Source organism: Xenia sp. Carnegie-2017, unplaced genomic scaffold (genome assembly GCF_021976095.1).
Source record: "Xenia sp. Carnegie-2017 unplaced genomic scaffold, XeniaSp_v1 HiC_scaffold_3, whole genome shotgun sequence".
In the NCBI taxonomy this organism is placed as follows: Eukaryota; Metazoa; Cnidaria; class Anthozoa; order Malacalcyonacea; family Xeniidae; genus Xenia; species Xenia sp. Carnegie-2017.
Window position 1 is genome coordinate 6,910,871 of NW_025813493.1, and position 14,543 is coordinate 6,925,413.

Genomic DNA, 14,543 nt, shown 5'->3' on the forward strand with positions numbered 1-14,543 from the left:
ATAGATGATAGATCTGTCTGCCAGTGATAGCATGACAAAGTGCACAAAAGAAGCATTACCTTGCAACTGGTATGGTACAATATATGTATAGGGCACATTGTATATACACTTTAAATATATATATATATATAGGCACAAGATCACAGAAACACGATCTAATATGAACGCGTAACAATGCCAACCGAATTTTTTGTCCATAGATCGTTTTGATAAAGCGATAAAGCTGTCATGTTTTATGACCTTATAAGGGAAAAACAGGGAAATCAGCAATTCTTGCACAATGTCATAAATTATGTTATGAAAACTAAAGACATTATGACCAAAAGTTTATGTGATGGAATTTCTACTAATATAATATCCTCAAATGGATGGCTTTATTATCTCAATTTAATTCGCTTAAAACTGTAAACCAGAGTATATAAATTGGTCAATGGGGTTATACGTGTTACAATATATATAAATATATATAACAGTACACCCTGTGTCCCAAGTGCAGGAGTTACTATTGTACTATGGTGATAGCCGGGAGGGCACATTGTATATGCAGTTTGTATACTTAGCATGATTAATATAATAACTTCCATCATCTTGTATAAATATTTTACACATTTAAGTATTTATTCATTAAATCCCCGAAGAGTGAGCAATCACGAAACAGGCTTGTCGGAATGAATGTGTAGTTTTCGTGATTTTTTTCAACATCACCACATATATATATATAAATAATGGGATTTTGTGATAGAAACTATCGCAACAGAGCTGTTTCGTATGACAGTTGTTTAACTTGCCACACTCGTCAGGAGAATAAATATAGCACTATAGCACAACGGAACTTATACATTAAGATGAATAGTTAAATGTTTAGGTGATATAGTATTACATTAATGACGTTAGTAAGTGTTTATTACGATGGCGGCATGCGGAAATGAGTTCGTTTCGTTTATTGAGCGAGCTGAGTTCTGGGTGGAAGATGATGAATATTTTCTCCGAGAGGCATAAATTACAGCGTTTGGTTTTGTTTGAGTAAGGTTGTGATTTCTTTACAATTTTCCAGTTAATGGTGTATGGTGTGTTAGAGTCTTTTAGTTTCCATATGTGTTTGCTGAGTTCTGTGGAGTGTTGTTTTGATTTATTTCGGAATGAGCTGGTGTGGTTCAAGTAGCGTGTTTTAAAAGTGTTCTCCGTTAGACCGATGTAGGTTTCTTTGTGTTTGGTTAGTGTGTTGGTGACTGTGGCTTGGTAGACTACCCCTTTGGTTTGGCATTCTCCTCTCAGTGGGCATTCCTCTTTCTTCCGCAGTTGCATTTTCTGTCTGTGGTGGCGTTTTTCATCGTTTCTTCTTTGGTTAAAACGGTCTTATTGTTTGTAAAAATTATTGTATCGATGTTTGGCATGCAACTGTAACTTAGCTTAAGTGTGTTTCTGTTGAAGATTTTGCTGAGTGGATGATTTTCTGGAAAGGACCTGTTGATTATGTTAAGGAACTTGTGTCCGATGTCTGTGTGGACATTGGAGTTTTATAGTGGGTTGTACCAGGTGATGTTTCTATTTCTGTTTTGTGACTTTCGTGTGGCAATATACAAAGTGATAATATTAAGGATTCTCTGGATTTTTGTTTTGAAATTTTTATTAAGCTTTCAACTCGGTGCTTCAAGCCTTCGTCAGAATGTAAGAATAGGCCATTGGCCCGATTTATACTAGAGACGAATCATCCGTCTGGACTAACTTGGCAAGAAAAACATAGTTCGTTTTTAAGTTCGTCTGTGTTTGAATACGGGCAAACAGACGGATCATCCGTCAAGACGAATTATCAGAATAGTTCGTCTGTTTAGACGAATTTGCATGGGTAGTTCGTCTTGACGCATCATCCGTCTGTGAGTATAAATGCGTACTGTGGACGAACTACCAAAACAAATGATACTTCGTTACTCGCTGTTAGCGGATTTCACCCATAATAATCAATATGGCGGATAGAAGCAATGATCGTGTTCATGAAATGGTTCATGATTCGAACAAGAAAAATAGGGCTAAGAAGGAGCGAGTTTGGACCGAAACTGAATTAAAATATTTTGCAATTGTACTAGCAGATGAAAAGAAACAGTATGCAGTTCAATTAGAAACGCTAGCATTAAAGAAGTCTGCAAACTTGTGTGTTTATGAAGAAATTGCAAAAGATCTTGAAACATACCTAAAATCTGACGAATTCAAAGAAGAAAGCAAACGTGAAAGAGAAAATTCGAAACGAAAATTGAAAGATACCCCCCTGGAAATTACTCCAGCTAGGCTCCGAGTTAAGTATAAGTTTCTTAGAAGTCAGTGGCGAAAATTTACAGATCGTGTTAAAAAGGGAAGCGGAAAGGCACCGATTGTTGAGCCAGAGTGGTTCACCATCATTAATCAAATATTTTGTGATACCATGGGAGATGCAGATGTTGCTTCCTGTAGTGGTGATGTTCTGTTATCTTACGAATCAGACAATTCATTGTCAGATTCAGACGAGGAGGATGAGACAGTTGATAGACCAGATACACCTTTTAGTAATACCAGCGGCCTTAGCATTGAAGCAACTGATAATAGTGGCGATGATGATGTACTAGAAGCCAGTACAAACAGTAGCTCCAGCAGTAACACCAAAGGGAAACATAAAGCTAAACTTGAAATCAGACCTTTTTTTCAAAAAAGAGTAAAAAGCCAAGCACAAGCAATTCAGAATATGGCCAAGTCTTTTTCTGATATGGGAGAGATGCAACGAAAGCGTTCAGAGTTATTTTCTGAAGCTGAAAAGAAAAGGCAACAGGAGTTCTTAAATTTTCAAAGAGAACAAGCAGAGCTCAACAGGCAACACGAAATAAAGATGTTGGAAATGATCATGAAGTACAGTAGACCTTATCAATCAGAAGCCCCACATCTTCGCCCTCCAAATATCCAGATTGCTCACCAGCAGTCTCCTCACAACATGTATCCCTATGGTGGTTTTAATTTCAGTCAACTTGAATCCGATGTACAAACCACACATGAGGGTACCACTATTGCAAGTCTAGGTATGCCAATGTCAAATCAGCATGACCAACCTTGGTATGAACGTAATTAAGTTAAGTGAAAAACAGCAGTGTATTAACTACATGGTCAGCATCAACAATTAAATAGTATAGTTTAGTTGTCAATTCCAAAGATTTGATGTTGTTTGTTTTTTATTTTTTCTGTGTTATAAAACTGAATCAATAATGTTAATTGAGTGTCAAAGTACCTATATATTGATGACAAATTGTGCAAAATGCATGGAAACATTTAATTTACTTGTATATGCTTGTTAATTGGATGTTAATTGTGACTTTGGAAATATTAATGTAAGATATTCCTTTATTTCATTTCATTAATATTTTGATGCTGATATTTTTTCTGTTTTCATGTAATACAAAAAATATTGATATTTTTTCCATTAAGTGAACACATTCCAGTATATTTGTGTACAATGTATACATTGTACACAAATCAGAATGCCAGATGTATCATTGATTAAAATGAAATTGTTTTTGAAGGAAACAAATTTACAACAAATTTACAAGTATATTGTATAGGTATTTAACTTCATCAATAAACGTGAGTCTTACACTAAATGTTAATTTTCCCTGAGTTTTCCAGCTAAATACAAGTATATGTTTTATTCTGGTTAGGTTTGTTCTCTGTGTGAGAGTTAACTTTTGTAATAGTCTCTCTGGCCACAAACTACTGGCAGATGAGAAATAGCCAAATGCTTGAAAGACAGTTTGGTTAGTGATGCACCTCACTGAGGAAAATGCATATTAGAAGATGACTTATGTTGTAACAACAACAGATTTTTATGAAACACAAAAGCAAAAATTGCTAAACTATTAAACTATTAAAACTTATTCATAATTTATATGGCTCTTTCTTGCCGCAATGTCCATAGCCAATTAGATATCATGCATATTACATCTTGAGCTGCATTTGTTGCTTGGCCAAATCCACGAATGATATTGAGCTGGTTTACTTCAAGGCGCCATCTGGACTTACATGGATCATTTCTGTCAATGCAAATGTTATGTAGCAAAATGCAAGTCATGATTAATATTTGAATATTATCCAAATGACATTCTGTCTTCTTGTACAAGATTCGCCATCTACCTTTAAGCATCCCATATGCATGCTCGACACAACTCGGGCAGAACAAAGCCTCCTGTTGAAGTACCTTTTTTGGGGTTCTCGCATTCCTTCTTTGTATGGCTTAAGCAACCACGAGTGGGATGGAAAGGCTGAATCACCAACAGTTGTAAGTGGTATTTCTCCATAGGGTTGTAGGTTCAGTGATTTTTTTGGCAGCACTTTGCCATGTTCAATTTCTGTGTATACTTCACAATTCTTTAAAAGCCTTGAATCATGAGTTGAGCCAGGTGCACTTACTGCAGCAAACATAAACCTTTTATTATATCCAATAAACCCCATATTAGTAACAGAATATCGCTTCTTGTAACTATAAAAATTCTTCAATCTACTCGAAACATATACATGAAAGCCATCCCATGCCCAAACACATGGAAACTCCCAATTTTCAAGAAACCCTTGGAGTTCGTGTGTCCATTCATCTATTGTCTTTGGTAGGTAAATAAACTTGTCATACAAGATCTTGACCAGCACTTTGCAAACGTCTATGAAGATGCAATAAGCAGTTGATGCAGCAACACCAAATAAATCTCCTACTGTTAGATAGGTAACTCCATGTGCCAACCGATACAAACAAATTGCCAATTGTGTATCAAGAGTTGTTGGATGGGGTTTCATTCGAGTTGGTTGTTTAACCATTTCGTGACCAATTTCGTTTAGAAGAAAATCAAACGTCGCACGAGACACTCTGAAGCGCCTCTTGAATGCTGCATCACTCCAAGATTGATAGCCTTCAGACCACCAAGTATTTCTCCTGCGCTCATCAGGACGCCTGTCCTTCCTTTGTTTTCTAGTGAGAAAAATAACAGATGATGCTGCAGCAAGCGCTAATTCGATCTCATCAGCTAATTCATCTTCGAAACGACGCTTTGCTCGTGTGACGCTCTCTCTTTGCCACAAAAATAATCTTTCTTCATTTAATTTTCTTTTTCGAGATAAATGCTTCACCAATTGCATTTCTGCCGCCATTTTGAATTTGAATTTTCCGCCATAGACGTTTGCTGCCGAGCCTCCGAATTGACAAGTTCGTCTCGTTCGTCTATATGAATTTTGTGTGGAATGTTCGTCTCGTGTTTATACTTAAGGCCCATTTCCACTACATTCGCAATTCGCAAATCGCATGCGATTTGCGAATTGCGACGTGCGTACACATGCGAATTCAATACACACTTATCACGATCATCAACGCTGTTCGCACAATTTTCTATTGTTTAATTGACCAATAAAATGAAATTATTTTGCATGGCAAAATTTTTCGGGTTAAATAAAAAACATGGCAGTTTTTTGCAGAAGAAAACTCTTAATATTATTGTTATTACGAAAAAGGTATCAAAAAAGGAAGGCAAAATACAGAAAACGATTTTGGGTCCGACCTATTCTCCAAAAAAGAAAAGAGCAAGGAGAGTATGCCAATCTGGTCAGAGAAATGCAACTAGGAGACCACGAAAGTTTCTTTAAATATTTTCGTATGTCACCGATTGTATTTGAGAAATTGTTGCAGTTAGTTACCCCATTGATTATTAAGTCTAACCAGAAACGGGAAGCCATTTTGCCGGCAGAGCGGCTATCAGTAACCCTAAGATATCTTGCAACTGGGGATTCTCATCAAACCATATCTTTTAGTTATCGGTTGGGGCATTCTGCAGTCAACAAGATTGTCCCAGAGACATGTTTAGCAATATGGAAGGCACTATCTCCTATCTATGTCCAATGTCCTTCAACAACAAACGAATGGGAAGATGTGGCGAAAGAATTTTGGGAGAAGTGGAAGTTTCCATTGTGTATTGGGGCACTAGATGGCAAACATGTAAGATGCCACTGTCCTGCCAACACTGGTTCATTGTACTTTAATTTTCATGGTTGGTTCAGTGTTGTTTTGATGGCTGTTTGCAGTGCACATTATTCCTATTTGCTAGTGAATATAGGTGCTATTGGTAGTTCAAGCGATGGTGGTGTATTTGAACGGTGTGGAATGAAAGATGCCCTCTATAATGGAAGGTTATCTTTACCAGAAGACTGCAATTTGCCCAACACAAACACCACATGTTCTTATGTAATAACTGCAGATGATGCCTTTCCATTGGGACGTCATGTTATGAAGCCATATGGTGGACGGTATTTGGAACATGGCAAAAGAATTTTTAATTACAGATTATCGAGGGCAAGACGAGTTAGTGAAAATACATTTGGCATTTCAACTGCAAGATGGCGAATTTTCAAGCGACCAATCTATGCTATACCTGAGCGTTGCATTGGTATCGTCAAAGCTGTGGTAGCCTTACATAATTTCTTAATGTTCCATGAATCAACATTGCCCAGACATGAGCGAAGATATTGCCCACCGGGATTTGTAGATTCTGAAGAGAAAAATGCAGATATTGTGCCAAGAGCTTGGAGAGAAGATGTTAATAAGGATACAGGCTATCAATCCTTAACCCAAACAAAAAATGGTAATGCCTGCAAGAAAAGTGCAAAAGAAATCCGAGACATTTTCAAGAACTTTTTCAATTCACCTGCTGGTGCAGTACCTTGGCAAAATGTGTACATAAATAAATGATGTTTGTTAATGTTGAGTATTAAAAGCTAAAGAGCAGAACCAAAATGTTTCCAATCTTGTAAAAAACACATAACACACAGATACTGTAAATTTGTCAAAACTATAACAGTATGTAAATATAAGGAAAATCAGCTCATTAAATTGGTAAAGGTTTCTAGCTGTTTAATTTGATTGTTTTTTCTTACACAAACAGTCAACAAGAACTGCCCACTAGTAAAAATAGTTTATCAGGGGTATTGTTGTCACAAAATGACAAAACATTACATGAAATTTCCGAGAAAAAAATAATAGTATATTCAATAACAAGTGGATCCAGCTCTTTGGTAATTGCTATCTATTCAACATTACTAAACAAAACCTGAGCAGTTCTTTTTGACTGTATGTGTATAAGCTGTGAATTTGCCTTTATATGGAGCAGTCAAAACGTTCAAGTACATGTTTTGCACATTTACATGCCAAGACTTAACTAGAATACTCCTGCTAGCAGGAGCAATTCAGAAGAAATCATTGATCTTCAAAACTGGACTCAAACTCTGCCTGAAAAAGTAGCTGCTGAATTTGGCATTTTATTAATGCTTTCTTTTTATGCTCCAGTCTTCTTAGTTGCGGAATCAAGCATTTCATGAACAGACTATCCTCATCATCATCCTTATCTTTGTTTAGTTCAGATAAAATCGCCAAATCTACTTGGCTGAGTGATTCATCCCTTTTCCTTCTTTTACCAGAGAAATTTGGTGCTTTAGAGATTTCAGTATTAATAACGGCACTTGCTGATGGAGAGCAAGCTGGGCTGTCTGTCTTTGGATCATCTAAAGTTAGGGACAAGTCAGATATGTCCGCCTCAGTGTCGTTTGACAGCAAGCATATCCGGCGACTTTCCTCCTCATTTATTGTCAAGAAATTAGAAGATGTTGGCGTCTCAACGATGCTAAATTTTTTCATGAAACTCATTTGACTCATCCATTGCCAAGTAGCTTTCTTTGTACCACCAGAATCACCAGATTTTGGTATCAACAACTTCAACTTTTTCCTATACGTGTCTTTTAGATCGCGCCATTTTGCTTTAATACTCGATGCTTTTCCTTCCAGACCACACTCACTTGCTATTTTTAACCATGCTGACTCCTGCACATTTTTGTTCTTGTAATTTGCATTGCTAGTATCCCAAACGACTTTGTTTGAACGAACATTTTCAATCAAGGCTTCAACTAATTCTGGCGTCCATTCTATCTTTCCTGTCGCCGCCATTTTGGTTTGTTGTTGTCTTTTTCTGATTGGTTGCCCACGCAGGTTCGCATGCTGGTAGTGATTTTGGGTCGCATCGTTTGATGGCATTCTTGTGTTCAGTGAATCTTGTTTCAACTTTCTTGGATGTTTGTGTTGGTTTATGTGCGATGTTTATTTCGAATGGTCGGGTGCAGAATATTAGAAACATATTTTGATAGTTCATACGCAGGTGATCCAGGAAGAGATACAATTGGTCGTAGCGGGTTGTTTTCTTTGTGAATTTTTGGTAGTCCATAGAATTTGGTGGTGGAGGAGTCGTTGAGTCGGATTCTTTTGTAGACGGTTTCGTTAAGTTTCTTTTTGTCTTTTAGTTGTTTTAATTTCTTGTTGATGCGGTTGGTAGTGGTTTTGTTGGGGTCTGTTTGTAGAGGCTCATACGTGTTGGTGTCTTGTAAGAGGGTCTTCGCTTTGTTGATGTAGTCTAATTTGTCCATGATTACAGTTTTGCGTCCTTTGTCGGCTGGTAGTATGACTATGTCTTCGTCGTTTCGTAAGTTTCTGAGAGCTTTTTGTTCTTCGTTGTTAAGTGTGACTGGTCTTTTGAGGCAGAGGTTTGTCGTTACTTTGTGGTGAATGTCTTCTTTGATTTCATCACTTAAGTTAGTGAATTTCAGTGTGGATTCTAGATCGGAAACGAAGTCTAGTTTGTCGGCGTCTTTGATGTTGTAATTTAAGCCTTTGCATATACAATATGCCTTCCCGACTATCACCATAGCATAGAACAGAGAATCCATAAAAGGGCAACTCGCGTCGGTAACGTTTGATGTAAGCGTGTGGTGCAGTTTGTTTTGCGCATACCGGAAATTTAACGGCCGCCATTACTTTGGCCAGTAAAGCGTACAATGTTTACTACGAAAATATATGAAAACGAACAACGTAACGAACAACTCAGTGACAACATCAAAGGTACGTCTGAGACTATCTCGCGTATCTTACGACCATACAACATACGTGTCGCACATAAACAAATCACAACGTTACGACGAGTACTAACGAACATAAAGGACAAAGAACAACCCAACGAACGACAAGGTGCAGTTTACAAAATAAACTGCTCGACTGCCACGCCTCCTATATCGGGAAAACTGGCAGGAACTTAAACATAAGACTTACTGAACACAAACGAGCTACTAAGAAACAACACAAAACTAATCACATTGCCGAACATCACCGAATCACAAAGCACATCATTGACTGGGACTCGGCAAAATGCATTACTTACAGTACTGACTATAGACAACGGCTTACATTAGAAAGTTGGTATGCCAACTTGGAACAAACCCCCCTGAACAGATCACAGCAATTACCGGCACCTTACAAACGACTTATTCACAATACAAACAAACGATCAACTAAAAACATTACACTTCACACTAATTCACAATGACAATGCACAATTGACACCCACACATTACAACTAAAAACATCACACCTAAATCATACATCACAACTAAAATTAGAATATTTCACTTCACACTAATTTACAATGACAATACACATTTCCTGTACACACAATACAATGATGTAAGAACCAGATAACAAATACGGCTAACCTGACGTTTACTCCTCATTTGACTCTGAAGATGACTACCGTTAAGGTTGTCGAAACGTCAGTCAACAACAACAAAAACAGTCCTTCTCAGGATTATACCAACCTGGATGATCGACATTTACAAACATGTAACGATACTCCCGGGCTCAAACCATTTACTTTATTACGATCATTTGGACCACAGAGCGAACAACTTGTTAACGACTACATACGTTTTGAGGACGAACAAACTGAAGGAACTCATACCAACGACAGTAAGTGATACTTAACTTTCTACGATACAAACTATTGCAAAGAAAAACGAGCAAACAAGACAGAGACACAACACCAAATCAAACAACAACAAAAACTTGAACGTTTAAAACAAACTAAAACACGTACAAGACATAAACATGACGATAACTGGGTGAGGAATATTTCTTCCCGCTCATTAGACGAAACTGAATCGCGACTACTATCTTACGGACTAAAACATTCCATAACACCTAGACGAATCCCGACTGAGACGATAGTATCAAGTGTCGAGGCTGTCCTAGCGTATCAAAGAGACTTGTCAGAGACAACCAAAGACGAGATCAGAAGCAGGATAGCCTCGAGGGGCGGATCCAGCTTCTGAGCTGACCGTGGCCCTGTGCCGTAGCAAGCGCCTTCGGCGCGAGCCAACGCTAGGGGGGTGTTGGGGCATGCTTCCCCAGAAAATTTTGAAATCTAGACTCTCGGAAAAGCGAATTCCGGCATATTTAATGTAGAATATAACAATATTTTAGTTATAATCTCATCTAAAAAAATTCTAATGTCGCCATTTTTTTAATTCTGTTCGGATAGAAGAATAAAAATTTTACTTACCTTGTGGTGTCTGATGTAAAATCAACGCAGTTTCCGTACCTTTCTGTAATCACAGGATTGTTGCCACAGGAGTGAGAGAAAGATGAAGCATGTTATTTTTGCAGTGAATAACCAAAAGACAGTTCACTACAAAAAAATAATTCCCCATCTTTGTTGCCCCATCAAATGGTCTTTTTCGAAAAGCAGAAAGGATGCCTTTTGTAACAGCCATAAAGATGGCAAGACTAATAAAAGCAATGTTCAAAGGTGATCTTCTTCCAACAACGACAAAGTTGTTTATCCAACAATCGTAAAGATGGCAAGATTAATAAAAGCAATGTTCAATGGTGGTCCTTTTCCAACAGCGGCAAAGATGTTTATCCAACAATCGTAAAGATGGCAACATTAATAAAAGCAATGTTCAAAGGTGATCATCTTCCAACAGCAGCAAAGATGTTTATCCAACATCGTAAAGATGGCAACATTAATAAAAGCAATGTTCAAAGGTGATCTTCTTCCAACAGCAGCAAAGATGTTTATCAAACAATCGTAAAGATGGCAACATTAATAAAAACAATGTTCAAAGGTGATCTTCTTCCAACAACGACAAAGATGTTTATCCAACAATCGTAAAGATGGCAACATTAATAAAAGCAATGTTCAAAGGTGATCTTCTTTCAACAACAGCAAAGATGTTTATCCACCAATTGTAAAGATGGCAAGATCAATAAAAGCAATGTTCAATGGTGGTCCTCTTCCAACAGCGGCAAAGCTGTTTATCCAACAATCGTAAAGTTGACAAGATTAATAAAAGCAATGTTAAAAGGTGATCTTCTTCCAACAACGACAAAGATGTTTATCCAACAACCATAAAGATGGCAAGATTAATAAAAGCAATGTTCAAAGGTGATCTTCTTCCAAAAACGACAAAGATGTTTATCCAACAATCGTAAAGATGGCAACATTAATAAAAGCAATGTTCAAAGGTGATCTTCTTCCAACAACAGCAAAGATGTTTATCCACCAATTGTAAAGATGGCAAGATCAATAAAAGCAATGTTCAATGGTGGTCCTCTTCCAACAGCGGCAAAGCTGTTTATCCAACAATCGTAAAGTTGACAAGATTAATAAAAGCAATGTTAAAAGGTGATCTTCTTCCAACAACGACAAAGATGTTTATCCAACAACCATAAAGATGGCAAGATTAATAAAAGCAATGTTCAAAGGTGATCTTCTTCCAAAAACGACAAAGATGTTTATCCAACAATCGTAAAGATGGCAACATTAATAAAAGCAATGTTCAAAGGTGATCTTCTTCCAACAACAGCAAAGATGTTTATCCACCAATTGTAAAGATGGCAAGATCAATAAAAGCAATGTTCAATGGTGGTCCTCTTCCAACAGCGGCAAAGCTGTTTATCCAACAATCGTAAAGTTGACAAGATTAATAAAAGCAATGTTAAAAGGTGATCTTCTTCCAACAACGACAAAGATGTTTATCCAACAACCATAAAGATGGCAAGATTAATAAAAGCAATGTTCAAAGGTGATCTTCTTCCAAAAACGACAAAGATGTTTATCCAACAATCGTAAAGATGGCAACATTAATAAAAGCAATGTTCAAAGGTGATCTTCTTCCAACAGCGGCAAAGCTGTTTATCCAACAATCGTAAAGTTGGCAAGATTAATAAAAGCAATGTTAAAAGCTGGTAGCAAGCCACACGAGTTGTACGTATATCTTTATTGAAAAAGCATCGCGGAGTCGTCATTAGAATAAAACAAACATCGAATGTTCGCTTTAGACCATCATGAAGCATTTACGATGAAGTATTAAGGTATAAAAATTTGGAAAATGTTAACTTTTGTAGACTACGTTGAAACAGTAATGAGAATGTTGAGGTACAATAGGAAGAAAGTGTTCAATGTGGACTATCTTGGAACAGCAAAAGTATTTAGTAGAAAATTTTCACAGTAGGCATCCTGTCAACAGCAACGCAAAGTTACAATAAGTCAAGAAAAGTTCACTGAAAATGCCCAAATTTGTTTTAATGACGGTGCTTTAAAGTTTTTCTCTTGCTTTTTATCTTTCTCATCACGGATCGCTATTTAAAAGATCTGCCAATACCATTCGTCTTGGATGTTTAAGTGCAAAACGCTCGATTACTTTGTCGATGTAAATGTGAATTTCTCGATGAACATTTAATAATGCTAGTGACGATAATCTTTTTTCTCCCATGGTACTTCGTATGAAGGTTTTCAATTGACGAAGAGTTGAAATCGATCTCTCACAGCTACATGTAGTCACTGGAATTGCACCAAATATTTTAAAGGCAGTTTGCACATTTGGAAATGAACGAACATCAACAAAAGGAAGCAACTCTTGTATGGAATTTGGAAGCGGACACTTGTAGTTGTAACAGAAAAGTTTCCACATTCTTAACTCCATTTCAAGAAAATCAGGTGACGGTAGGTCATCTTTATACTTATTCAAAAAACGAGAAAAATTTTCGGCCCACTTAGGTTCACTGGTGACGTAACTTGGCAAAGCATACATGGCATCAAATGCGTCGAGATTTCCATCTGAAAATCTTAATTGTATCTGCCCTACAAGATGATCGAGGAAAGGAATCGTCAAAGCTCTTTTGTAGTATTCTAACGTGCTGTCCGCAGGTACGTTGACTCGGTGCATTTGACGGTCACTTGTCCTCTTCTTGTAAGGTTTCACTCCTCTTCCTTTAGCTAATTCAACCGCCATCATGATAAAGTCAAAGTCACAGGCAGGTAGTCTAAGATTTGGAACTAGTCTAGGCATGTCGAACAGGATTCAGACGACTTATTGATTCCATCTACTATAGCATCAATATTCTATATAACCCGCGAAAGAAAGTAACAGTTATTCAAAATGATATGTTAGTTTCTTTAACCAGAGGATAACATAAAATGCCAGGAGTACAAAGATAATACATTATGATTGGTTTAAATTTTAAAAAGGACTAGCTTTGACTAATATTGAAGTAAAACATTTTTTTAACAGACAGTAACATTTAAAATTATTTAGGCCGTACATTAGACAGACTGAGTATGCAAAATAATGACAGCTTTAGATATATATTTAACATGATACACTAAATGAACGGATTGATCATATATTTCAGGCCAAGATGTCAAACGTAAATAAAAATATAAGTTAATACCCCAATACATGTAAATTCTTACCTAACAGGGTCCTGATCTTTCAATTTGGCTTTCAGGGAACTGCAGTTTTGAAAATGAACAAGTTCGTAGCATAATATCGCCAGTAGAATTTATACGACGAAGCCTTTCCTCGTTCATTATTTTACCACAGTGTTGTGACAAGTTAGACAATTCACCAGAAATAATTTCGCAAGCGTTCTCTTGCTGAAAGATTTGGACGAGCTTTTCAAGAACCTCGATCTTTTTAGAAATTTCCATTGATCCTAATCGCTAAGGAGAAATAGAAGTAGCGTTTTTTCAAGTCGACAAGAATCGAGCTATTGCATATGACTTGTATTTATTGCGCAATCAAAATACATTCACCGTGGCTCACCGTGGCGCACATGGCCAAAACGTTCCCTGTGATTGGCTTGCAACGCTGCACCGTGGCTAAAGGTCACTATATTTAGCAACTATTGCGAAATTTTTTGAGCGCTGACCGTGGCATTTCATCCTGAGATTGCAGGTTCGAATTTACGAACATATTCCACATATTCCGAGCATATTCATGGCGTATTCTTCAAGATTCGAGACGCTTTCGGTGATTTTACAGTTCAGAGTTTAACTGGATGATAATACTATTTTAACAAGACGTTTAATTTGAAGTTTTTGTTCTGTTAACATAAATTTTTGACAAAAAATTACAATATTCATTCAATTTTTACTTTTCATCGAATTTTGCTGTATTTGAGCAAAATTTTTAATCATAAAAAGTCAACCCTGGAAAAACTTAAGTGGTAGAATTCTGACCGTGGCTCAAGCCACTTTCGCCATGGCCTAGATCCGCCCCTGATATAAAGTTCTCTGTAATATATATAATTCATAAATCGCAAAATATTTCAACAAAAACACGCACAAAATTTCGAACATACGCGTATGATACGAGAAATTTACGCGTATGATACG

The 14,543-nt window shown here is 37.0% G+C and overlaps 4 protein-coding genes across 4 annotated transcripts; 2 read left to right on the plus strand and 2 right to left on the minus strand.

The window, feature by feature from the left end:
• The first annotated feature begins 1,963 nt into the window (after window positions 1-1,963).
• Window positions 1,964-3,326, plus strand: LOC124454140. The gene has a single exon (XM_047004948.1). It carries the CDS (start codon window positions 1,964-1,966, stop codon window positions 3,089-3,091), a length of 1,128 nt encoding a protein of 375 aa, XP_046860904.1. The 3' UTR covers window positions 3,092-3,326.
• A 760-nt stretch (window positions 3,327-4,086) lies between these two features.
• On the minus strand, window positions 4,087-5,151 carry LOC124454142 (protein ALP1-like). The gene has a single exon (XM_047004949.1). It carries the CDS (start codon window positions 5,149-5,151, stop codon window positions 4,087-4,089), a length of 1,065 nt encoding a protein of 354 aa, XP_046860905.1.
• A 457-nt stretch (window positions 5,152-5,608) lies between these two features.
• LOC124454143 (protein ALP1-like) lies at window positions 5,609-6,739 on the plus strand. Its single transcript, XM_047004950.1, has one exon. It carries the CDS (start codon window positions 5,609-5,611, stop codon window positions 6,737-6,739), a length of 1,131 nt encoding a protein of 376 aa, XP_046860906.1.
• A 504-nt stretch (window positions 6,740-7,243) lies between these two features.
• On the minus strand, window positions 7,244-7,987 carry LOC124454144. The gene has a single exon (XM_047004951.1). It carries the CDS (start codon window positions 7,985-7,987, stop codon window positions 7,244-7,246), a length of 744 nt encoding a protein of 247 aa, XP_046860907.1.
• Window positions 7,988-14,543: the final 6,556 nt, after the last annotated feature.